Here is a 27,435-nt window from a genome sequence, read left to right on the forward strand (position 1 = left end):
CCCTGCCTGGAAGTGCTTCTGCTGACCAAAGAGTAAATAAATAACATGAGGAAACAGTAAATTATTTTTGATGGCCAATCATAGAATCATAGAATAGTTTGGGTTGAAAGGAAACTACAAAGATCATCTAGTCCAGTCCTCATGCAGGTAAACAGGGATATCTTCAACTAGATCAGGTTGCTCAGAACCTCATCCAAATTTCCCTTGAAAGTTTCCAGTGATGGGGCATGCACCACCTTTCTGGGAAACCTCTTCTGGTGTTTCACCCCTATACAGCCAAGCCTATATATAAATGAAGTATTCCCTCAGCTTATACAGACAAGATTCTTTGAGTGGAAAGGTGCAAAGAAAAGTGTCTGAGTCAGGTCTGGAAACAGTGTTACGCAGCACTTGAACAGTGCAGTCAGGACCCTATAAGGAAGAAACAGGTTATCACTGACATGTTGGAAGATTAAAATACTCATAGACAATTTTTCTCCATATATCTCAGTTTCTGGAGGAGAAATGTTCAGTAAGGTATGTTTTGTAATAGCAAAATTATATCTGTCATAATCTTAATTTAGTTGCTTATTACTTTCTCATTCACTACTCCAACTGGTTTCCCTCTGTCAGTTACCAAAGGGTCCTCTAAGAGAGATACAGCATTTGAGGCAGAGTTGTAGCCATCAAAGGCACAGTGCAGGTAACCTAAATGTATATGATGTACATAACTATATGTGAGAAGTTGATTCTGATTGCTCAGGGGTGAATTATTGGTGGATGTAGGGATAACTTTGCTTGGTAGTTTGGTGACAGAAAAAGTAATGCAGATTCAGCCAAATATAGAGTTCAAGAATAGCAATATTAAGCCACTTTCTCATTTCCTGCTGGATGACAGCATTCAAAGAGAAGTAGCACATGTGATTGAGCACTGCCTGCTTCCATTAATTTTTTTTTGTATGTGAGCTCTATGCTGTTTCTGCAAAGAAAGTCTCTGAGAAAGGATTTGTCATCTTTTCCTGCATCCATTTCAAAGTGAAAAAATATATTTTCTGATAGCAAATGCAGAAAGTGATACAAGAGGAAACAGAATACTAAGAATCTGAGAGCAGCCTGAAAGACCTGTATCATGACATTAGCCAGCCCAGAGGTGACATCAGCCTTTACCAGGGTTCCAGGAAAGAGCTGGCAAGAAGGAAATGTAGGAGAGACAAAGACGGTGTTTGATCCTAAAGAAACTCAGTATTTCTGTCATCTCTCATGAAGCTTAAATAATTGTCAACCTTCTTTTTCCAAAACAACTTTGGGTTTTTAAGAAAAAAATACTGATAGAATCATGGAATCATAGAATGGTAGGGGTTGGAAGGGACCTTTAGAGATCATCTAGTCCAACCCCCTTGCAGAAGCAGGTCTACCTAGATCAGGTCACATAGGAACTTGTCCAGGCGGGTCTTGAAGACCTCCAAGGAAGGAGACTCCACAATCCCTCTGGGCAGCCTGTGCCACTGCTCCCTCACCCTCACAGTGAAATAGTTTTTCTTATATTTAAGTGGAGCTTTTTGTGTTCCAGCTTCATCCCATTACCCCTTCTCCTGTTGTTAGCTACTATAGAAAAAAGGATGTCCCAACCTCCTGACACCCATCCTTTAGATATTTATAAATGTTAATAAGATCACCCCTCAATCTCCTCTTCTCCAGACTAAACAGCCCAAGTTCCCGCAGCCTTTTCTCATATGAAAGATATTCCAGTCCCCTGATCATCTTGGTGGCCTTGTGCTGGACTCTCTCCAGAAGTTCCCTGTCCCTTTTGAGCTGAGGAGCCCAGAACTGGACACAGGACTACAGATGAGGCCTCACCAGGGCAGAGTAGAGGGGGAGAAGAACCTCCCTTGACCTCCTGGCCACACTCTTGATGCATCCCAGGATGCCATTGGCCTTCTTGCCCACGAGGGCACATTGCTGGCTCATGTTTAGCTTATTATCAATCAGGACTCCCAGGTCTCTCTCTGCAGAGCTGCTCTTCAGCAGTTTGACCCCCAGCCTGTCCTGGTGCATGGGGTTGTTCCTTCCCACATGCAGGACTCGGCACTTGTCCTTGGTGAACCTCATGAGGTTCCTCTCTGCCCAACTCTCAAGCTGGTCAAGATCCTGCTGAACAGCAGCACAGCCTTTTGGGGAATCAGCCAGTCCTCCCAGTTTGGTGTCATCAGTCAACTTGCTGAGGATACACTCTATCCCCTGAGCTTTCTGATGAGGATGTTGTGGGAGACAGTGTCAGAAGCCTTGCTGAAGTCAAGGTGGATGACATCTGCTGCTCTCCCCTCATCTAGCCAGCCAGTTATGCACTCACAGAAGGATATCAGGTTAGTCAAACAGGATTTCCCCTTGGTGAATCCATGTTGACTCCCCCTGATAACCATCTTATCCTTCATATGTTTAGTGATAACATTCAGGATGAGTTGTTCCATCACTTTTCCAGGGATGGAGGTGAGGCTGACCTGCCTGTAGTTTCCTGGGTCATTCTTGCCCTTTTTGAAGACTGGAGTGACACTGGCCTTTTTCCAGTCCTCAGGTACTTTGCCTGTCCTCCAATGACTGTTCAAAAATGATGGAGAGAGGCTTAGCAATCACATCAGCCAGCTCCCTCAGCACTCTAGGAATGGTACAATGGTCTATCAGGACCCATTGACTTATGAGCCTTAAGCTTGGCCAACAAGTCTTTCACCTCTTCCTCTTCCACCCAGGGCAAGTCCTCTGCTGTCCTGGCCATCCTGTTATCCTCACCGGACTGGGCTTCCTGAGGGTCAGCCTTGGCCATAAAGACTGAAGCAAAGAAGGCATTCAGTACTTCGGACTTCTCTGCATCCTCAGACACCAGGATACCCTCAGCGTTTAGCAGCGGGCCCACATTCCCCCTCACCATCCTTCTGCTGCTGATGTACTTGAAAAATGCCTTATTGCTGTCCTTAACTTCCCTGGCTAAATTTAATCCTAGAAGGGCTCTAGCCTTCCTAGTTGCACCCCTGCATGCCCTGGCAATGTTCCTATACTCTTCCCAAGAAGCCAGCCCCTGTTTCCACCTCTCATAGATGGCTGCTTTCTGCCCGAGTTGTGCCAGCAGCTCATCCATGGAGGCCTCCTACCTCCTTTTCCTCCTTTCTTGCGCATTGGGACACACTGATCCTGGGCTTGGAGGAAGTGGTGCTTGAAGATTGACCAGCTCTCATTGGCACTCCTGTCTTCTAGAATCATATCCCATGAGATCCGTCCAAGAAGATCTTTGAAGAGGCCACAGTCGGCTTGCCTGAAATCCAGGGTCACGGTCCTGCTTTATGTTCTGCCTCTTCCACACAGGATCTTGAACTCTACCATCTCACTGTCACTGCAGCCGAGGTTGCCTCCAGCCTTCACATCCCCTACCAGGCCCTCTTTATTTGTCTGTACCAGGTCCAGCAGCACACCCCTCCTTGTTGGTTCCTTGATCACACATGACAGGAAGCTGTTGTCAGCAATCTGTAGGAACCTCCTGGACTGCGTGTGCTTGGCTGTGTGGCCATCCCAGCAAATATCAGGGTGGTTGAAGTTCCCCATGAGGACCAGGGATTGTGATTGTGAGGCAGCTCCCAGCTGTTCATAGAAGGCCTCATTCACATCTTCCTCCTGATCAGGTGGCCTGTAGCAAACTCCTACAACAATATCACCTGCCTTACCCTGGCCATTAATTTTTACTGATAGTGCTTTCATGTTTATCACAGTGTAACGACTTGACTCTGGTCGAAAATGAACACCCCTTTCCTTAATCATCTCTAATTATAATTCTAGCCAAAATAATTCTAAAAGAAAGGAGACATGCACTGTACTTGTATACCCCATAATTAAACATTAACCTGCCTTAAATTGAAGTCAATATAAATTATACATAGGTAATGTATTGTCTTTGTTTAATTTAACAAAAATGCTTGCCAATACATAGGAAATGTCCTATGATACCTATGCATTTATTTTGAAAGATACTGCCGGCTTGATGATAATAATTATCAACATTACTAAACTAGTATAAGTATAAATTTATTACCTTAACAGACCTCTTTTATGCTTGCTTTCTGTGTGTGCAAGAGATTTTTGATACTCTTAAGACTTTGATCTTCTTATCATCAAGCAAGAGAGACGGTAATGGCTATACAAGGAACCTTATTGTCATATAGAAAAAATAACTACAAACAATTAAATCTTATTAATTGCTTTTTTTACTTCTTATTTTGAAACAGATGCTGAAATCTACTGCAGAACAAACACAGCTCAGCTATTAACACTGTATAATAAGAAGTTGCCAGTTCTGACCTCTCTTAGTCAAACTGGTATCTGCAATACACATATGCAATATGAATGTAAATTAAAACCTCCATTGTGTCTGGTTGAAACAATGTATGTGTGATCTACATGCAATTCTGGCTAGCACAGGGAAAAATATCTCATACTGAAGATGCCTTTGGAGCTGAACTCTGTTGTTCTTAATGCATTTTGTGAGAAACCACTGAAGGTGGTTATTAAGGAGAGACAACTTGAGAAAATCATGAGGAAAACTTAAGAGACCAAGGTTGAAGTCTAACACCATATAGGTCAAAGCTGCTGAAGGACAGTAGTCATGCTTTTACCCTCTGCCAGCTATGCTGCACTATTAAGTGCACGTTACTACCAGCTGCAGTCAACAAGATTACCTACACTGCCCAGAGCCTAAAATATTGCTATAGACTACATATTCAAACTCTGCAGTGCAGAACTAGGGACTTTAGGAAAAGCAGACCACTTCACATAGCTAAACACTGCAGAAGCAAAAGAAGCACATGATGGGCAACCAGATTTGTTTTATGAAAAGTGTTGTGAAGTAGACAGCACTAGTTTAAATATTTGGATTTGGGATGGTGTGGCACTTCAAAATTATATTTGTTCTCAGCATCAGTTGCTTTTTGTTGTTTTTTTGGTTTTGTTTTTGGTTGGTGGTTTTTTTTCCCAAAAAGAATCAAAGATTCTTTTAAAGAATATTGGAGTCATGAAAAGATTGTAAGATCTCTTTCCTCTTCTAGTTATCTCTGCAAAGTGCTTATCAGCCTCTGTCAGTAATGTTTCTTTCCTTCATTATATTATTCCCCTACCTTAATCAAAGACAAATTCTTTTGGTAAATATTGTTGCTACAAATCAAATAGAATATGCAGAAATTTTGTCTTGAAGAATAGGAGCTGATTCCATCTCTGTGATAAACTTCATCTATGAAGCCAAGGCAGCAAGTCTTTCGAATGCTATTTGGCATGTCTGACTCAAGAACTGCTACATACATACACTGTATTGATCATTACATGTGCTTTTTCCTGTTTATAATTAAAACTTCTTCTGGCTTTTGTCTTCATTTCCTGATATGTTCCTTTAGAAAGCAGCATTATGTTTCTTTCCTGTGTAAAAGCAATTTTTTATGTGATGAGACTATCTCCATTTGAAAGGGATGTGCTGCAAAACTCAGGAAGCACACATGATAGAATACACATGGATGCAGGTCTCAGGCAGAAAAATAAGTTTAGTCTTCTGATTACTCCCAGAAAAAATGAAATCAAAAAGTTGAAAATACATAGAAAATTAGTTTTCTGCTTAGTTACACTCCAAACTTTTAGATACTACACTTTTGAGATACAATATAAAATATATGGCTTTGTTGTCATGTTCCTTTAGCTGAAAAAAAACCCAAAACTACAAACCAGCACCTGGGTCTAACAGATTACTTCTTTCTTCATCTCAGTTCAAAGAAAGTCTTTGCCCTGTTATCTTGCAAGCTATTAGAACTCAGAGGTTTGATGAATGAAAGACAGAGTATGAGTTGCTCCACTGAACATATTTTTCTTCGTGTTTACTGAGGTCTGTGTTGCAATAAAAGGGGGCACAGTGGTTTGGCAGAAAATAAAACCTCTTGCATTTTAACTCTCCTCACTGAGGTGAGAGGTTAGGTGCAGCTAAAATTCTGAGTGATACTCCATTTGCCATGACCAGTACAGATGCATTCACCTTCTGTGAACTATCACGACTCTGGATACACTGATAGCAGACTGCACCTTCGGTCCAGTCATGCTCATGAACTAGCATGGCCACACTCCAGAGTTTGGTCGTGTTCAGTGAGAAACTGGCTACTTAAACAGTGCAGTTTTGTTCATGCAACAGATATACAGGTTCTTAAGGATTGCCAGTGATAGTCACTGTCTGCAAAAGAAAGTACGTACGAAAAATTAGATATATAAACAATACAGTGCACACAAAGTATAGCCTGGCTATAGAAAGTTAATTATTCAGTTTAAGTTTCAGCCAAGGCATCCCAAGGCAGGAAGGAAGAGAGGCTCAGTCCACCAGTTGATCCCCTGGGTCAAAGGCAATCTGAGAGAGAGCTTCACTGACTCGTTCATGATGGTGTCATCCCCCCAACACCTGTTTTTCTTTAACCATTTTGTACCTTATTTCACCTTCAAGGTGGAGTTTGAGTGATTGTACTCATAAATAGCTTTATTATGATTGGTGTAAAATTCTCTCACCTCGCATTTAAAGGTATAGCTTACAAAAAATTCAGGGTGCAGACTCAAGAAGGAATGGTCACACCTTGGAGGTGGATAGCCTTTGGGATGGAGGTGTGTTTTAGTATTAAAATGACATTAAAATGAGCCAAGTTTGCACTAAGGACAGCATTTTGTCAAGATTTGAAAGACCATTGGCTCAGGGTACCAAAACTGCTGCTTACCAGTTCTAGAGGACTATCTTGTTCCTGTATATCATCACAGAGTTTGACTGCAGAGCCTCCACTCTGCTCCGTGCTCCATGGTATTTGCAGGGAGTTGTTGTGTTGTGGATTCCTCACATTGCAGCAGCAGCTGTATCCACCCTGTAAGCTTTCTTGATTTTATACCTTTACTTAATTGGTGAACAATGCTGATTTTTAATATAAGTTTTAATTTCCAAGCCACTTAGGTTATTATGCCACAGTCTGACATTGCAGCTCTGGTCACTCTAAAAAATTATGATATAATGCTTTGCCTACACGTCCTTAACCGCCGTGTTCCTTGACATTGTTGGTTGACTGAATTTGTCATATATTTCAGTAGCTGTCATGGGGCTGGAAGGATCTGGGACATCAGATGAATACAAAGAGGTTGACATTACCCCAGTACATATGTTTTTACTTTACAAGGCTGATGGGTCAGTAATTATGAGGGCAATCCAAGTGATAAATGAGATTAACAACCACAAATCTACATTTCATATTCTTGAAACTGGAGCCATACGACCTTGCTTTGCGGTCCTAACCAGATGAGAATAATAACATGCTTAAATCCAAGGAAGCAGCTACAGCTTAATTCTTCATTATGAATGTACCTATTCCAAGAAAATAAAGAATGATTCGTAAATAGAAGAAATTTTAAATAAAAAGTATCGGGATCTGCTGAAAACTAACCAGAATATCTCAGTGGATAATTTTGTAACTGTGTATGGCATGGAATCTGGTTTTTGTCTTCTGCTATGCAAAGCTAGTAGCCAGACTTCCAGATATATTTAAAAAACCCAAACTTTTTCTAGAAGCTTGTGGTTTTTTTTGAAGGAGTACTTTTACTCAGAAGTTATTTGAATTGGCAAATGTTGTTTGAAAAATTAGCCCACAGTATGTTAGCAAATCTAAATGAAGATTAAAATTTGTTGACAGTACATTAATTCTCATTCCTCTGCATTTCAATAATTACCAGAAATACAGGAATAAGCTTGTCTATACTATAGAGTTCCAACTGTATAATTAATTTACTTTCTTCAGAAAGTGTATAGATATATGCTGCTTCAGGAATAATTGTCTGCTTGTTTTCTGCTTGCTACTTTTATCCTTGTGTCTAAGTATCTCTCTTTTATTGGATCATATTTCAAATATAATAACCACACTAATTTCCTCAAGATCTTTCCTGATTGTTATTTCCAATAAAATAACCTTACTAATTTCTTTAAGTTCTTTCCTGTTGTGTTCTTTCTTGCTCTCAACTCTTGTTTTTTTCTAACTCATACTCCAAAACTATCACCAGTTAAGATGAGATAACAAGTTTATCTTATTTTACAAAAGAGGAAATGGAGACAAAGAGACTTTCTTAAGGCCACACAATGAATCAATGGCAGAGGCAGAACCTAAACCTGCTTTCAACCAAATTTCTGACCACATTCATTCTTCCAGAACATTCAGTTTGGCATTTTGATTGCACACATGAGAATTAAATATGTATGCAGATTAGACTGTACTTAAGACACACTAAAAATTAGGAACATGGAAGCTGACCGCGCTGAGAGTTTCCCTGCAGCATGGCAGTGTAAAGAATCCTTCCCTGGGGACTACCCATTACTCCTCCTTGTTACAGGTTCCTGCTGCAGGGGAAAAGCTGATGGAATGACTTGTGTGAGTGTCCATCATCAACTCTGGTCAGAAATTGGCCAGTTATGCACAATGTCTTCAGATAACATAATGCTCTCTGTAGTGGATATCTAACTGTGGACTCCCTGGCCACCTGCCAATATTTTGTTTGGTACCTTATGCAGAAGTCATGATGGTGGAACATTAATCTAACACATGCATCTTTATCTACCTGCCCTTATGGTCTTGCTGTTTATGTATGTTGTAGGTTCCAGAGCACTTGGAATACATCATGCAAACAGTCTGATTCCCTTTGAGTAACTCCTCCACACCGTCAGTCCTGCATGCCAAATGAACATAGCCCCAGGATTGCCAGGCAAAATGAGCTAAACCGTTCCTAAGGCTGAACTTGCCCTTAGGTTCAGGTGTTCCTTTTACTTATTATTTTGGTGAGATGTACAATTTTGCAATGACAAAAAGCAAGAGAAGGAAATAGACATTAAAAATATTTATATATTCACATGGAACACAACCCTTCCAATGCTCTTTCCAAACAGATTAAGAAACAATGCAGAAATAGAGATAGGATGGACACAGGATAGACTGGAATGGGCTGCCCAGGAAGGTGGTGGAATCACCATCCCTGGAGATATTTAAAAGACACACAGATGAGGTGCTGTGGGACATGGTGTAGTGGTGGGCTTGGCAGTGTGCAGTTAGTGGTTGGACTTAATGATCTTAAAGCTCTCTTCCAACTCAAATGATTCTAGGATTCTATGACATGATGATTTCTCTAAAACAGTTAAAAAGCTTTTCTTTAATGGAAAATAATTATGAACTAATGCTAGGAGCTATTGCCAGCTCCCTAGCAGGGTAATGTACTGCATGTATAAAAAGGAAGATGGTGAATTATTTAAGTTGGAATAAGGAGTAAAAGGAATAATTAATAAAATTATATATATATAATAAAATAATATGTAATAATAAGTAATAAAATAGAACATATCATAAGATGCAATAAAATATAAATTAGAAATAATTTTATTTATTTATTATTTGTAGAAATAATAAAATAAGGAATATATGAGACAGACACTATGTCATTAAGCACATATGGAATCTGATGAACACTTCACCTTCTCTGCTCCAGTGAAAAATTACTACTTTTAAGACTCCAAATGATGCTTATGGAGTTGATGTGACATTTAAGGCCAAGTTGGGACTCCTTCTTTAGTTTTGAATTTCAGCCTAAGATCTCAGACCTGAGAGAATGTGGATAACTCTAACCAAAAGCTAATGAGATGTATAGGGCATCAGCATCTCACAGAATTACATTCTCATTTGAGCTCCAGAGGCTTATTCCTCATATCCCTGATGAAACAAGACTGATGTCTGAGAACGTCTGGTGATTGGTGTTTTAAGTACCTAGGCAGAATAGAAAATCAAGTAATTATTCTTTTTCTTCCTGAGTCATGCATAGCTAAGGAACCCAAAAACAGCTATTAGGTTGTTTCCTGCCACAACAGCTTCTTCTAACACAGCTGCAGTGTAATCATGGAAAGTGCTTGACAAAATCACCATGATATCTTTTTCAGCAACTGTATTTCTGTCTTGAAATGCTTATTAGATGAGAAAAAGCAAGCAAAACTAAATTACATTAGAACTAGACATGAATATATTTATTTCCTCAGTCATTTTTACATTTTTCACTGGAAAACATGCACTCCTAATACATGCAGTTCTTTAAATATTTCTACTTTGGCCTTCCTTTTTTGCCTCAGTCTGTAGTTACTGTAGTAGAAACTTTCAAAAGAAAATATAGTGAATTGTAGAAGAACTAGTGAATTGTAGCAGTATCTGTCAGTATTGTTCCCATTATTAGAAGTTTTATGCTGACATCACATTGTGGAAAGACAGATAGCTAGATGCAAAATGGCTGCAACACCCTTAGAAATCTCATTGACCGTGTATATATCTGACAAGATTGGTAAGATTATTTCTCTAACCAAACTTCTTTTCACCAAGAGTACGAAAAAACAAAACCCCAGAAAATCTTCCTGCTTGGTCTGAGAGCCTAAAAGACATTGTTCACGGCTGTTCTACAGAAATCAATACAGCTGAATTCATTGCATGGCACTTGTTTTAACAACTATTTTGGCAGTTCACAAATGTGTTTGACAGGAAGAGCTGTGTGAAATTCCTACCAGAGCAGTAGCCCGAGAAAGCTTCTCTCTAGGTCATTCAATTGATCTGAGCTGTTGTCAGCACTATGCCAATAAAAGCATCCAAAGACCATCCAGAATTGTGATGTGATATGTCATGGATCTGACAAAACTATTTTGTTTGCTATGATTAAAAATTTCCATGCTGGATTGAAACTAATGTATACTCATTTCTTCCATCAGAGCTTCCTCTTGTCTAAGATGGATCTTGTGATTAATAGTACAGAAATGATGGACAGTAAAAGAACCATTCTTCCAACATACAGAAAGCTTAGGGTGATGCCATTTTACTATGAATACAAAGCTTGTTGTAAAAGCATTTCATGAGAAAGACATTTAATCTGTAATTTAAGTGTATTTTTAAAATTTATGCCACCCTTTGGCGATGGTGACTGATCACTAGCGACCTTATTGTTGTGTAGTAACATCCCCTACCCTATGCCATAAAGTCTCTTCTTCATTCTGGCCCGTTGTTCCAACTTTTTAATTTTTTTCGCCTCTTTTTAAAAATTTGATGTACATACTGCTACTAAGTATCTCTATAGATATAGGGGGTTTAGTTCCATATTAATCTTTATAATCTGCCCATCTTGATGAATATATACTGCTTTGATCTCTCTCTGGAAGTGTATGTTGACTCTGAGTATAAAGCCCCTGTTCAGGCAGCAGCTGAGCAGACATTTTAAAGATTTTCAAAGTTATACTTGATACCAAAAATTGTGCTAGAGATCTAAAGTACTGACACCTTCAGATCCAAGTAGCAGTTTGTTCCTTGCCCGCAGAGGTCACTGGACATGCAGATGCGGAGTGCTACGAGTGGTCACATTAGCTGGTAACAGGAGTCAAGAGTAAGAGGCTTTTTTTCTTCAGCCCAGGAACATGTAGCAAAGGCAGATGCCTTCAGAGTGGGGTATATATTGCCTGTTTGATCTCCACAAACCGAGGTGAGTTTATTGCAGACAAGATAGTGTGCTATGCAATAGAAAATGAAAAACAGAATGCCCCTTTCCCCTTTTCTATAGGCCAATGAAACCATTTCATGTAGAATACGAGAATGCAGGAAAAGTGATGGCCTATCTGGTGCTATGACCCAGTAGCCATAGCAACAACTGTGCAAAAATAGATTACTACAGTGCTCATTTCCATCAATGGCAGAACTGTAGTGATTTGCACTGGTCCCTTACCCATAAAATGCAAAGCTGTGTTTCAGTTCTTTTACAGTTTTAGTGGTTGCAAAGTCTAACAGGGAAGAGACCAGAAGAATTTTTATTCTGAAAATCAAAAAAAAACCAAAAAAAAAAACCAAAAAACCCCCTCACTGTCAAGAGCCTTTTACTTGTCTTTCATTGTAATGCAGACCCATGATGAGCATCAGATTTATTCTTTTAGCCACTGCTTTTCTCATTCCCCACTGTGGCGTCTCCAGTTCATGCACCAGCAGCATGCTGTCATGTCATGTCATGTCATCTGTTGGGATTCTAAGGACTTGCAGAATCTGGCAAGGTCACAAAACCAAGCTTCTGTACAGCAGTGAGGCCTTCTCATCTGTTGCAAACATAACAATTTTGATGGTTCACCTCATGACAAGATTTTCTGTTTATGTATCTTCTAGCCTGACAAGAGGTCCCCACAGATTTTTTTCAATGAATGTGCATCTGAGATGTTTGCTTGAGACAGATCTCATCCTGTTTCAGAGACACATCTGCTCTCAACAGAATTCCTAGTTTCATTTGACATCTGTGTTTTGTTAATTTGTGCTTGCTGTCTTGAAATAACATTTAAAACTGGCACTGGAAAGAAACATTCCTGAGAATTTTTTATCCCCTTTTTTGCTTAGTGAAAGACCCATGACTCTCTTTTTATTCTTTTCTCTGTAATCAAAGTCCACTCCCAGGATAAGACAAACAGCATACAGGAGTAAAAGAAACACTGTGTTCTAAAAGGTCAGGGGGAAAATGTTAAGTGCTTGGCATTAAGGAAGAGAACACATGTCCTGATTTGGGCTAGGGTAGGGTTAACTTTGATGAGGAAGTAGAAGGGGTACAGCATGGGCAGCTGACCCAGGCTGGCCAACAGGTATTCCATACCATCCTGACTGCTCAGTACATACAGGTGGGGAGCTGGCCAGGAGGGGTGCAGGGGAATCACAGGTTCAGCTGCCAATAGGGAGCAGTTGTGTCAGGTCCCAGGTGGTGAGCAACTGTGGCATGCACCATTCCTTTTGTATATCCCCTCATTTACTGTTATAACAGTTTTTTTCTGAACTTGTTTCTTCTTCTTGTTGTTCTATTAAACTGTTCTTATTTCAACCTTCGCCGGTTTTCCCCTTTTCTCTGTTTCCCCTCGCCGTTCTGCTGGGAGGCGTAGGAGTGAGCAAGCACCCTGGCTGGACAAAACCACGACAACGTAGGAGAAAACATTGTCAAGGTGTACAGATATTTCAGAAAGGCTGGCATTTTGTACCTAGCAAGTACCTTTATTTTCTTAAATAAAAAAGCTGTAAGGATTTGTATTTCTATCTAAAAATTACAAGAGAAAACAATGACCATTAGTTAAACCTTTTTGCTTTATTCTTCTCCCTCTTAACTTAGGCTTCTTCTACTTCTGAAACTTACTTGCTAGTTTTATAACATGGCCTATACCTTAAAGGTTTAGAAAGAAGTGAAATTATTGTTCTCAATATATGCATTATGAAATAAAAGTTACATTGGATTTCTCTAATATTTACTTATGTAGACCTCTAGGGCAAAATTAAGAAACATTTTATTTATGTGTACATCATTCAAGAATTCACTCATCTAAAATAACTCAGCTGTACACAAACCATATGTCTCCTGGTGCTTTTGTTCATACAAGTTTTCTTATATTTAGTATGCAGCCATGAAAGTTATCATTTATATACTGAAAAATTAGTGTTTTGGGAAAAACACAAACTGTCTTACAAAGACTGAAAGATGTTCCTAAAACCAAACAGTTCAATATCTAGGTAAGCCAGCTTGACTGTATTGGCAGGCTCATTCTAGATTAGCTTTTGTGACTATGTACATTATGTATGTTCCCTGGCACAACTTCAGGCTATTTCCCAGTCTTGTTATTCATTACTGGAGAGATTGACCTTCACCTCACTATAACTTCCTTCAGGTTGTTGTAAAGAGGGATCATGTCTCCTCTCAGCCTCCTCCAGACTAAACAACCTCAGCTTTCTGAACTGTTCCTCATTAGACTTGTTCTCCAGACCCTTCACCAGCTTCATTGCCCATCTCTGGACACACTCCAGCACCTCAATGTCCTCCTTGTAGTGAGAGGCCTAGAACTGAACACAGGATTCAAGGTGCGGCCTCACCAGCACTGAGTATGGAAACAAAATCACTGCCCTGGTCCTGCTGGTCACATTATTACAAGCCAGAATCAATCCAGCTCTTCAGGTCCCTCTGAAGAGCTTTCCTGGCCTCAAGCAGATCAACACTCCCACCCCGCCTGGTGTCCTCTTCAAACCTACTGAGGGTGCACCTGATTGCCTCATCCAGACAAAGATAAAGATGTTAAAATGAGGAGGATGAACTTTTGTACCACCATGAAAAACGAGAAGCAGTGATGTCACATCCACGTGGGCCTGCTGCCGTGCTACAACAGCACAGCTCTGGCCCCTCTCTGCCACCATTTGGCAAAGGCTGGAGAAGATCCAAGTGAGGAAAAAGAAAGCTGGGACAAGGGGGCGGGGTGAAGATGAGAACTCATGGGATGAGACTGTTCCTCCACAAAGGCATGTGGACCGCGGAGGGGCGGGGCCAGCGCGGCGGGCGCCCCCTATCGGTGGGGCGGCACGGTGCAAGCGCGGCTGCGAGGCCGGGGATGAAGGGCCGTGAAATGGCCGCGCCTCACAGCCAGTTTCTGCCGAGCCCCGCGGCGGGGGCTCCCCGTGCGCCCCGCTCCGCCAGGCGACTCCCCGCAGCCCACGCGAGAGCCGCTGCCTGCTGCGCCCCGCTACCGCCCTCGCTTGCGCGGCCCGGCGCTGCTTCTCCGTGGCTGCCGGCGCTCGGAGCAGGCCGCTGGGGTTGCGCAGGGCAGCGCATCCGCCGGGGCGCCGGGGCCCGGCTCTGCTAGTTCCAGCTCTGCTTTCCGCCTCAGCGCCGACAAACCACCCCGCGCCCAGGGCGCCCCGTGCCGCCTCGCTTACTCCCAGTCCCGCCGCGCCCTTCGCCGCCCCGAGGCGAATCATCAAAACGCCGCGCTCGCCCCGCCGGCTGCATCCCCTCCGAGCGCGCCGTCGTCCGCGGCGGCGGGCTGCCGTGCGCGGAGCATCCCTGGAGCTGTAGTCCTTCGCTGCCGTCATGGTAGCGGTGCGCGCGAGGGCGGCGGCGCGGCAGGAGGACTACAACTCCCGCGGGCGCTCGGGAGGGAGGGGTGGCGCCGGGGCGGAGCGCGGACAGCTCCGGTGCTGATCGCGACGCCGGTTTGTTGGCAGAGCCCGGGCAGGCGGCGGCTGGTGGCGTGCGTCAGCGAGCGGAGAGCGGCAGCGGAGCGAGCGGCGGGCCGCGCCCGGCGATGAGGCACGAAGCGCCAATGCAGGTCGGCGTCCGCGCCGGAGCCGAGCGAGCGGTGGGGGGCGTGGAGGGCGCAGCGCGGCCGGGAGCCCGCGGGACAAGGCAGGAGCCCTTCCGCCCTGCAGTGGCGTGGCGGGGCCGCCGGCCGAGCTCTCCTGCGGTGGTCGGGGGGATGTGAAGAGGAAAGGGGTGAGTGGGCCCGGGTGTGTGAGCAGGCCCGAGGTGTATGAGTGGGTCCGAGGTGTGTGTGAGGACTCGGGGTGCACGTGAGCAGCGGGAATGCGTGTGAGGGATCCCAGAGCGCATGTGAGGGTGCCCGGGGTGAGTGTGAGGGGGCCCGAGTTGTGTGCGTTGAGGCCCGCGGGCGATCATGTCCCTGTGAGAGGGGTCCCTGTCGCGGATCAGGGATGTGGTGGAGCCTATCCATCCGCTGCACAACGCAGCTCCCCAGGCCAGGGAGGAAGTTGAAGAGGGAGACTAGCTAATTAGGACAGGCCTTGTGGTGGAGACCACCATGCTGCCATGGCCACGCGTGAATTTCAGGTGGCATTTGGGCAAACCAAATGGTCCTCTACAGATCCTGCCCTTTGAGCATTGGTTGCAAGTCCACTGGGAGTGAATGGATTAAAGTTACTAGGTGGTGAGATGTAACAAGGTCTTGGATGCTCAGGAGGTTGGCATGGTATCTCCGCCTGTTTATTCAAGAAGCAGTTACCTGTCCGCACCACGAAGAGATGGCTCATGGCTAGAACTCTGAGTAGGAAAGTGGTAGACCTTTTTCAGCAGTTTTCGTATATGGAAAAATATCGTGTCCCTTAGCCCTCAGGAAACAGATGCCATGCAGATACCATTTACATTATGTGTAGTTTTTAGCACTTTCTAAGTTATTGGTTCAAAACAGTTTATGTTGATTAGGACCTATCTTATGACCTTATGCTCTGGGGGCCCCAGACTATACATTTGAACACATTCGAACACATGACTATCATTAATAGAAGATTGGTCATGTTACCAGTGGATTGGTAACAATCAATCCCACTGATTTTATACAATCTAAACAGCACTTTCATGATTTAAATTAAGAACTGCAGCTCTGTTAGCTGATATTTTTCATCCTGAATATCTACGCTGGCAGTAATAGAATTTCAGCCTGAACGGAATATCTGCATCCTCTTCAATATGCATGCTCAAAAAGAAATCTGAAATCTTAAGTTACATTGGTATGGAGTTGGGTTTCCTTGACTTTGGACAGAGATTAATAATCTTATAAATCTTTTGCAGAGCAATTGCTCAGATGTCACATGCCAACCAAAGAGGTGCACTAGAAATAAGCCATTCTTCAGTAAGAATGCCTTTCATTTTTCAGATTGGAAAACAGCAATAATTAGAATACTGTTTTAAAATGCATAGTTCTGCATGCTACATGCATGTGTTGGAAACTTTTCTGTGGAATTTGCCATTTATTTACTCATGCTTATAGCGATACTGAAGTCATGTTTAGCATGTACTGGCATTTCAGAGGATTTCATTAACAACAAATTTTGCTAGTAAAGGATGACAACTACAGATTGGTCACTACTGCACTTGACATTTTTGACATGTTGAATTCACTGACATTGTTAAATAGTTGTGGTAACAAAACAATGGTATGACATTAATATAGAATCTAAAGAAAGTCCAGTAATGCAAAAAAAAAAAAAAAAGTACTTGACACACATCAGAGAACTGGTCTTTAAGGTTTTTTTATATAATTGTCAGTATAAATAGAGTTATTGTTAAACATAATTTAATGAAAGTCAGCAGAAACCACAGCCTTAGATTAAAAAGAGACAGCAGAGAGCTATTAAAAACCTCTACAAATTCCAGATTTTCAAGGCTGGTGAGATGATCAAATGGTATCTGTTTTAAAGCATATCTCATCCAAAATTATAATCACAAGCATCTGGATGTTTCCAATATGTGAAAATGCAGTCTGGCAGCTGAGATTTGATTTTTCATTTGCAGTTTCTGCATTAAGTTTTTTTTTTCTTCTACTTACACTGTTTCCGCCATACTCAAATATTATTATTCAAGATTCCAGTGAAAAAATATTTCATTATGGATTCTGCTTCTTAAGAATCCCTTTGTTTTCAGCTAGTATGGTTGATCCTTGTTCAAATGTGGTTTAGGCTGGTTGAACTAATTGCTTGACATATCTCTGTTAGCTATCTGATTTCCTGTTACATGAAACAAATGTAATTGCTTCCTTACACATGACAAGTCTGTGGAACAGTCTGTTACAGAGCTACAATCTCTGAACTGTAGAGCTATAGGAAGAGTCTCTAATATCTGTCTTCAGATCACAACAGAAAAACCTCCAGTATAAGCTTCTCTTTTATTTCTTTTTTCCCAACAAGCAATAATTAAAAAGAAAACTAAAAAGTGAAAATATTTCAACAGGGACGGTGCTGTAGCACTGTTTTTCTATATCAATTCTTTGTTTCAATTGCAAGCTTGTGCCATTTGTCTGTAGACAAGAAAGGCCAATAATAACCAGAAAGGCAGCCCAAGCAGTCCTTCCAGAGAAGGACTTAAAGTGTAAAAGTTTGCTATTGTCATCTGATGGATATAATTGGATCTGAGTCAGAATTTGTGAATACTTTTAATTTTTCCAGCCATGTTTTCAAAGAATAAATATTGAGTCTTGGTAGTGCTTATGGCCATGGAGAGGGCTTTGATTTAGAAGTCAAAACCAATGAAGTCTTTTTTTCTGTGAAACATAAAAGCCTTTATGATTTCTGCATGCTCTTTTAAGAATTGGTCTGAGCTAGTTAAAAATCAGTGTCTCTCAGTAGTTTCCCCTAAGGTTTTCATGATACTTTCAAAAATAAAGAAATTGTCAGTGATGAATGCAGTGTTTGATTCACTGATTTAACTCTTTATCTGATTGTGGCATGCAAATTTTCCACATACCTGCACTTTGCTAAAATTAAAAAGCCAGAATGTAGTTTTGATAACCAGTTCTTAGAGTTTATCAGAGCATACAGGCATTAATGGTGGCAATTTGTAGAAAATGCTAGATCTCTAGAGACTGTCTCTTTCACTTGACAGGGCAACAGATCATCTCAAAGGTGACTGAGGCCATAGAGGGAAGGGAGAACTAGAAAGCGGAAAATAATCATTAAATAATCCAGTTTACCAAAGAAATAAATGAGGACTTTTTCATATCCTCTTGTCACTTGCAACAGCTATGCCCAGACAAAATAGGTTTATAACAAACATATCCAAACACAATGAAGAAGGGCGATAGCAAGCATGAAAGGCTGCTTTCAGACACTTAGAAGTTCTTTGTAGTATTAACAAAAATCAAAGCTATTATACACAGGAGTTATTATGGCAATTCATCTCCTATCACTCAGCAAAATTATTAGATTATTAGTCTTGGTTCAAATTAGAAATATTGGAGTAGAAGATCCTGTCAAGCCACCGGGCACACAGAATGAGTTATATACACCTTTTGTTAGCTGATCAAGCTGCATTTGAAGTCAATAGTCTTCTTTCTGTCACTAGCCCTCTTTGAAAGTGTACTGGGGAAACTCTTTCCCTTGCTGGTTAGACGTTTTCTAATCTCCATCTCAAAGGCATTAAAGGCTAGTTTAAACTCACTTCTGTGTCTATTGTCTGCTCCAGAATATATCAGTCAAAATAGTTCTCATTCCCTAATGTGTACTCCAGATTACTATCTGGAGAAACCAAACCAGTTTTGGTTACTCTTTTTTCTTTTTTTTTTCTCTCATAAGCTCTTCATTTCTCTGGTCTTCCTAATATTCTTTTCTATAGTTTCCATCTTGAACCTAGCTTTCGTAAACACACTTGACCAGAATTGTTGTTAATGGCATCTCACTAGTGCCTTAGACAGTGGCATTAGTATTTCACTTGGTCTCTTGGCCTGATACAGGTGCTTTGCAATTGAGAAGCTGCACAGTCTTTGCTGGTCTTATGACCCTGAGTGCTGCACTAAATAGGGCAAATGGTGGAGGGCTGTAGCCATCTGATTTTCAGTCTCTTTCCTGCCCCCTGGTAAATCTAAATTTATTTTTACTGGAGTATCTGAGCTGTCACAGCTTGTGGTCTGTTTTCTTTTTTTTTCAGAGCTGCACTGTTTTTGTGGCTTCTTAACATTCTCTGTTGGTCTAACTCAACTACGACTTAATCCCTGGTGTTGCCACTATTTGGAGAGTGGGATTTTGCCATATCACCTAGAGTAAAAATTGGAGATGGGTTTCTTAAGTTGTCCTTTTCATGGAGAAGTTAAACTTAGGTTAAAGAAAGATGAATGGATAATGCCCAAGCTCACTACAAGTAGACTCACCAGAATCCATGTGCTAGAGCCCTGACGGAACCATTCTTTACAGCACCTTGCATTCTGCAGTGCTGGGCAGCTGCCAGCACTGTGGCCTTGTTCATGATACTTCTGAAAAGAGACAAGTAGGGATTCTTTAAAATGTTTTAGACTCTCACCTGTCTGTGTCTTCTTACTATTTCCTGACTTGGTATTTCGGTATGTTTCTCATAATAAAACTTTGCATTTCTAACTACATCTTTCATGCTAGGTTATGATATATACACATCCATGAAGCTAACTTCATAATACCTTGGAGCAGATAAGCTTCTTGTGGTGCTGGCAAGTGCATTCATTCACAAGGTGTTCTCTGCAAGACGGCTGGAAAACCATAAATTCCAAATAAGTGCCTGGTGCATTGTCCACTGACTCTGTTAAGTCTTATTAATTGGTTAGTTAAAAATAAGGATTTGTGAGTATTGGCTGAGGTTTGAATCTGTGGATACTGTTATATTTGTTGAAAGCACACCAAAAATCAAAGGAGTTAAACCGTTTGGCCAGGGTACATAAAAAACGAACACAGAAGTCACAGGATATCTCTGAAAGACTTAGGAATAAATTTGGTCTGATGATTTGCCCAGAAAATAATTGATTTCTTCATGACTGGGTGATATTGTCACAGTGTTCTTAAATATAAGGATCTTGGTAATATTTTGACTACTCTGATGGTGGTATTTGATCTGCACAGGAAGGGCACTCACTTGTGATGTAGCCAACATATAGTGTGGTGCATTACGATCATTGAATTTTCTAGTTATATTCTATTGTTTCAGTACCCATTGATTATGTTAAACTAACTGTATTTTTCAGAAAGCAAAAAGATAACCTCAAAAGAACTTGTGTGTTCAGGGAAATCTGTCTTTTTAGTAAAATAATGACAAAAGTCAGCTTCTTTCTAGAAAGCAATGGAAACGTATATATTTCTACACCATATATAGAAAAAAGAGTGTTGCTGTTTGGAACAACTGCAAATTAGCTAATCAGTGTCTGTCTATTCTTCTGTAGACAGAAATGAGGCATTTTCTCATCAATCTTTTCCTTTAAGACATGCCTGTTATAATTTTTAAAATAAAACAATTTATTTGTGAAAGACCCACAGGAATCAACCTTGGTATTTTCACTCCCAACTTTCTTTTCCTTTTGCATTCCATTTTCAAGTGCAATTCATCCTGCATTAGTCATCCAGAGTAGGTTGCATATATAAATGCAAACTGAAGTGATGTGAAGGCCAGAGTGCATGCTGTTCTGCTTAAGTGAGAAAGCTGTTCAAATTAATTAAAGAATGAGGTCATCTAAGGTCATAAAAAGTAACATAGCCAAGTATTATGTTATTATTATGAAGGTGGCAGGTAAGCATATACTTTTTCAGACATTTCTTCTCAACTTTGCCTTGTTTTAACTTCTGTATTTAAGAAGTTTAAAGGTGTACTTTAAGCAGGGAAGCATGCTAAGCCATTCTTTTTTGTCCTCAGACCTATTCAAGCTGTGGACATTCCTTCTCCCAGGAGCACACACATGAAACCTCTTGACTATAGCTCTTATGATTGTTGTCTTGAGCTTAGATTTCCCAATGGACTCTCAAGTCTGTTCTGAGTCCTCTAGGAGGGGGCCTGAGGCTGCCTTTGGTGATAACATCCTGATGGATGTAGGGATCTGAATAGAGACTCATCTACAATAAAAACCAATTAAGCACCATGCTAATGAAAATAGCTGTGTGCATTCTGTCTTTAATTTTACTAAATAACTGCAAGATTTTGTTGTAGAGAAAACTCCATTTGTTTTTTTGAAAGTGATGCTTGGTTAATATATGCATTTAATCATTTCAGAGGACAGCTTTGTCAAAAGTAAAAGGTTTGCTTTCTGGGAAACAGAATATCATAACATTGGCAAGATTGGCATGTTTATGTGGTTCTGGTCCATAAACATAGTATTTAATTTCAGGTCTCAGGACAGCATTCCTGGTGATTATTTCCAGCATTGTTTCCAAAGCAGAAATGCTAGCACTAGCTTCTTCACATTTCTGTTCCAAATGCCTCTATAGTAGGGACAACTCCTGTTAGGAGGGAACTGACATAGCTAATATGTCAGGAAGTGGGCTACAGTGCATCCATCATCACATGCTTTCTTGAAGTCAGCAGCTTGCATTTAAGAAAGAAGCAGTGCAGGCTTATTCATCAAGTTTAAGAGGACCAAGCATCTAGGTTTCCCTTACAGTCTGCAGAAAAATAGAGACTCATCCAGAGTATCATTGAACAAGAACTTCATGTAGGTGGTATAACTCCACCCCAAAATGAGTCAGCTTAGGAAGTAATGGCAAAGTCTTAGCACCTGTACTGAGCTTCGTGTTTCTTCAGGGTAGTGCAGACGGTAGTACTTTTGTAAAACTCATTTAGGTTTTGGATGCAAGAAAGGATCACCATCAGTAGAACTGAGAGACTGGTTCTCTAGGCTAAAGCTAGTCTATCAAAATAACCTGAATTATTATCAATACATTTCTAATCATGTTGTGACTTCCTAGGTGAAAGGTGGTGAAATGAGTCTTTTCCCATGCCTTTCCTGTGCATTCTGTGTCTTGTGATAGACAGACATACTCCTATTTCTGAAATAAAAGCTGACTGCAATTCTCTGTTCAGCTTGCTCATAGTTCTGCCTATGGTACTCCAAGTAACAAATCTGTAAGTTCAAGGCACAGTGAAAGTGTTGGTTTTGGGGATTTTTTGTTTGTTTGTTTTAATAACTTTTAAGGAAACAAATGCATAGGTGATGCACACAACTAGTTTAGAGCACTGAAATGTCTTTGTGGGGAAAGTCTCTGTTTAAAACCATCCACAGGAAACATGTTCTATACTCAGATAGGCTACATAATGTACAAGATTTAGCAAGACTATTATTAGAGTCCAGGTCTCCTGGTTCCTCTGCTCACCGAATCACAGTTTCTGAAGTGTTAGGCTTTAAAGTACATGGGGAGGAACTGTAAGGCACATAGGACTAAGGACAACAAATGAAATGAAAGCTAGAACCCCTTTTTGTAAACCTTAAGTTGAAGAAGCTACATGAAAGGCTTCCTAGGAGATAAAACCAAGAAAGAAAATTATTTTTCTTGCTAGAAGTGTTAGCTACTGATTTCAGCTGCTGCATTACAGAGAAGACCCAGAAGGGCAGCAGAACAGGCTGCTGGGGTCAGTGTTCAGGTTACACGCTGATATCTCCAGACAATGCGCTGTCTCTGTCTACTAACTTTATTGATCCATTGTTGAAAACTGTATGCAACATCAGCATGCTCTTTGATAGTTTACAGCCATACTTCTACTACTTTATAATTACACTTGTATATACAGCACTTGATATTCTCATGTTCTAAGCAATATTTTCTCCAATAGTTCTACAGTAAGGGGGATTAGTGAAGGTGCACAGGGTTTGTTTCTTCTTTTTGCTGTAGAAATCAGAAAGATGAAAGATTAGTGATGTGTACGCATGGTAATATTTAGATTTTTGTTCTCAAATTTCTTTATTGCATGCCTATGAAAGAAGTGAAAAAAAATATTAAGACCAATGCCTTCCACTCAGAGTGGAAACGTGTAGGTACTCAAGAATGCATTTCATCAGGAGGTTTAGTCAATATCAAATAAAAGGATAATTCTAAATTCAAACACTCCATACTGCATTATTTATGAAATATAAATGTTGCACTGAATGTTCTTTCAAAAGCTTTCTACTTTAACTTTCTCATTCCGGACTTTTGTCCGCAATTCTATATGCCCTTTGGTAGCCCAAATAAGCTGGCATAATGTTATTAGTACTATGACACAGCAAAATTATCTCAGAAAATTTATGCAATAATTGAAATTCTGCTGAGAAGGTGGGTTAGCACACAGCCCTCACCTTGCTTCCAGATGTCCTCTCTGGTTGCCCAAGTGCATGCTGAAATGTGAAGCTTAAGAGAGCTTTGATGTGAGCTGCTTTTCCCTTCAACTCTCTTGAAAGCCAAAAATGTACTTTTTATCAATGAAGCACATGTTTTTTAAGTTCCTAGAGTAAAATAAGCTTGCTATTTAGCAGGATTTTGTGTTTTATATGGACCTTTATATGGATTAGATATTGTATTTTAAAGACTCAAATTTTTAAATATTGATAACTACCACTTGTTTTTCGTTAACATTGAAAATTCCTAAACTGTACAATAGGCTAGAACTAGAAAAAATTAAGATCTTCAAGTCATATACCCAACTCACTATTTAACGGTATGATAACTGAAAATTTGTAAAGACAAAATGCTTTGAATAAGGCTATAGGCCTTACAAAAGGCAGCAGCACATTTACAGTAAAATAAATGGTTCAAGAATTTAGTCAGATATGGAATATATTAAGATTTTTCTTGTAAATATACCTCCTGTGTCATAACACAGCATTGATCTCTTATTTCATTCAAGTGAGGTCTTTGTCTGTATTTTCACTGTCTGTTGCATTCATCACATTTTCTGAAGCAGGGGGGATTTACTCAAGAGCTGCCTTGGATTATTTTTTTTTCTTTTTTTTTTTTTTTGATACCTCCTTTTTGCAACTGGAACTATTACCATGAACAAAGGAATCGTTAAAAAGAATTAAGCTGCTGTGAATCTTTTCTTTAATTCTTTCATATCTGCTCTAAATGTTTGCAGTTTTATATGACACATGAGACAATAAACCATTTCTTTTTATTTTTAATTACAGATGGCATCTGCTCAAGATTCCAGATATGGCCAAAAAGATACACCTGACCAGAACTTTGATTACATGTTCAAACTGCTCATTATCGGCAACAGCAGTGTTGGGAAAACCTCCTTTCTGTTCCGATATGCTGATGATTCCTTTACGTCTGCATTTGTAAGCACGGTTGGGATTGATTTCAAAGTAAAAACGGTGTTCAAAAATGAAAAAAGAATTAAGCTACAGATTTGGGTAAGCCAAAAATAGTCATTCTATGAACTACACAAGCTGTAGAAGTTTTATAAATAGCATTTATGCTACTGTGGGCTTGCCCTGAATGTCGTAACTTTCAGATATCATAGCACATATATATCGAGAGAGAGAGAGAGAGAGAGAGAGAGAGAGAACATAGTAACAAAAAAAAATTCATTATTTCCTTCATCCTTTTATTGTTTGGAATAATAGAGAGCAGATAGTGTTTTTAAAATATTTAAGTACAGCACAGTATATATTCTGAACTAAATTTCATTAAGAAATAACACAGTTTGACACATTGATATATCTGTGAAGTGAGGTATAAACTGTGCAATATATGTAGTCTATTAAAAGTGATACATGTTATTAAAAAGTACCTTGAAATACCAGTTAGGATGTGGTTTCTACCCACAAAATTTACAAATTCATGTAGGAGTTGTGACAGTGGATATGTAACGTAAGACATTTTTATTCTCAGTTAGTTATGTTTTTCATCCTGGTCACATCTTCTTCCTGCTGAGGAAGAAAATGTGTGGAAAAAGAGTGTTAACAGCTGTGTTACCCAAGTGTACAAAACTTTGAGTCCCTTGACTATAACTTAGAGGTGTGAGAGAGATGCCATATGTACGACAGTGTGATGCCAGGGAATTAGGTGTTCTTTTCTACAAAATTTCTTCAGAAAGGATAGTAAAAAACTTCCTTATACAGGAGCCCCTGATGCTCACATCTAATTCTTGAGTGATAGGATGGTACTGACTAAAGGGAGAGAGGGAGATAGCAGAATATTTAACAATGTGGGACCTGGCTTCAGGTCTAAAGCTTCAGGTCTTTGTCATCTTCCTTGAGCAATGTTTCCTTTATGAGATATTTGTAACAGCTTTATTAAACAATATTTTTCTTTTTTGTGCATGAGCACAATTAATTTGAAAGTGTATTTAATGATGGAAAGCCGATAAATCTCAGGAAACCTTGAATCAAATACAACCAGTTAACCTAGTTGTTTTGAACTGCAGATAAACTGTATGTATTTTTAATATGGCGCACAGATGAATTTCTCAGTTTCCTATGCTATATCTATTTCACATCTGTTTAGGTGGGCTTCAGCCCTTGATATCTCAAATTATTTGTTGTTCTGTGCCTTCTAGCAAATGGAACACAGACCCTTTGCTTCTCAACCTCTACCTTTTTCAAGCTTAGATTCTTGAAGTTACAACAGTGCCACATACTAGGTAACTATGTCGTATGTATTCTTTCACTGCAATAACTTCCTAGTTTCATTGAAGTACTTTAGTTTGGAGATCACATGGTAATTCATATTGATATTATTACTTTTTTATGATGGAGCAATAGTGATAATGTAATAATAGTGTTCACATTAGAGGCTTTACACAGTTCTTTTAATCACTAAGTGTCCTCTGCAATAGATTTTATCGTTTGTGTCTCTCCTAGCAAAAGCAGCAATGTTAGTTTACAATGCTGTATTAATGTGATTAATTTGACACCAGTATATTTCTCATAATGCCTTACCATGGCAGACTACAAATATGTACTTGGCTCAAAGCAGTCCATTAATCTTAATGTTTTCAAGGCTATCCATGGCATAGAGAAGATGTAGAAACTCTATTCTTGCCAGCTGGAATAAACCTCTAGTTCCAGCAAAACAGAATTTTTGTTGTTCTTTGCATGACAAGTAACACGCAGAATCCAAACGAACTCTGATGATCTTTGCCTGAAAATTACTTGCAGTTAAAATCAGTGAAACAAGCACAAGGTCTCCATGACTCTTAGGGAAGAGAGGCTCAGAGACCTTAAAAAAGTCACTTACCTGGATGTAGGGTTAGAGACAGGTCTGCAGATCTTACTTTCATGCTAAAGCTTTTTACCCCAACCTACATCGTGAGTTTTGGTTTTATTTTTTTTTCCCCACAAAATTCTTAATATCAATTCTTAAAAGGGGTTGCCAAATTAACTCATGTTGCAACAGTTCACTGTTGCTGTTCCTGCTTTTTAGGTGCAGTGTTCTGCTTTGGAACATTGTGTTACAATTACACTTGCTAGTAAATCAGGTAACTGTTGCACCTCTGGGACTTTAAAAAAAAAAAAAAAAGTGTCTGGGAAGCTATTCTAGTGCATGAAATTTGAAATAGAGCACTCTCACTCCACCTCATAAGCTATATCAACAGCTGTACTGCTCTTAATATGCTGTATCTGTATATGTAACATCTATCTATATTATATTATACTTTATAACTTTTCATAGATTATGCAATGTTTTTGTAAAATGAATAGTACTCTTGCAATATCCATTTCCATTTCAAACTACATTTAGGCAAGATCATTTATATTTCATAAAACAGAAAACTGAATTAATCACAGTGAGTGTGAATTGATGTTAATTCAGAGTAGAAAATGCATGAGGTTATAACACTACCTTCAAAATCACTAGCAAAGTATTTGGTTACATCAAGTGAGAAAGCATATATGAAATAAAATGTTCTGAAAAAACTCACATACCACAACAGTCAGAAGAAACTGAAGTGCAAAATGTGTTCTGAATGGCAAGATCAGAACTGAATTACTGATGTACTGCAGTGAAAAAGTAGGTTGAATGTTACTGCTTTGCTATCCTTGCCTGGCAGTAAGATGCAGAGAAGTATAAATAGCAGTGCTGTTAAGTCACTAAAATTCTCTAGCTAGAGATACAGTTAATACAACCTGTGTTGTGTTACATATTCATCTTGGGTAGGCATCTAAGCTTTATATAGCTGTGTTTTGTAGCTGATCCAGCATGATACTTTAGCATATTGGAGACTGAGACAGTAGTTTCCTCAGAAAAGAATTCTCATATGCTTACCAGCCAATGGCTCCAAGTTTGAAAGTCAGCATGAACACTCAAGGAAGCAGAGTCATTAGGTCTTATTAAAATTCACTGTGTGATTGTCTTAACTGAGCTA

General features: G+C 39.9%; 1 protein-coding gene across 2 annotated transcripts in view; it reads left to right on the forward strand.

Annotated features, from left to right (window-relative positions):
- The first annotated feature begins 15,160 nt into the window (after positions 1–15,160).
- The window catches only part of RAB3C (RAB3C, member RAS oncogene family), a 113,486-nt gene continuing 101,211 nt past the window's right edge, over positions 15,161–27,435 (forward strand). Inside the window, exons 1-2 of one of the 2 annotated variants that reach the window (XM_062018605.1) lie at positions 15,161–15,223; positions 24,251–24,478. In XM_062018605.1, the coding sequence (XP_061874589.1) occupies positions 15,161–15,223; positions 24,251–24,478 (291 nt within the window). The remainder of the gene's footprint in view (positions 15,224–24,250; positions 24,479–27,435) is intronic. The other variant, XM_062018606.1, reaches the window with a different exon arrangement.

The sequence above is a fragment of the Colius striatus genome, chromosome Z, assembly GCF_028858725.1.
Source record: "Colius striatus isolate bColStr4 chromosome Z, bColStr4.1.hap1, whole genome shotgun sequence".
In the NCBI taxonomy this organism is placed as follows: Eukaryota; Metazoa; Chordata; class Aves; order Coliiformes; family Coliidae; genus Colius; species Colius striatus.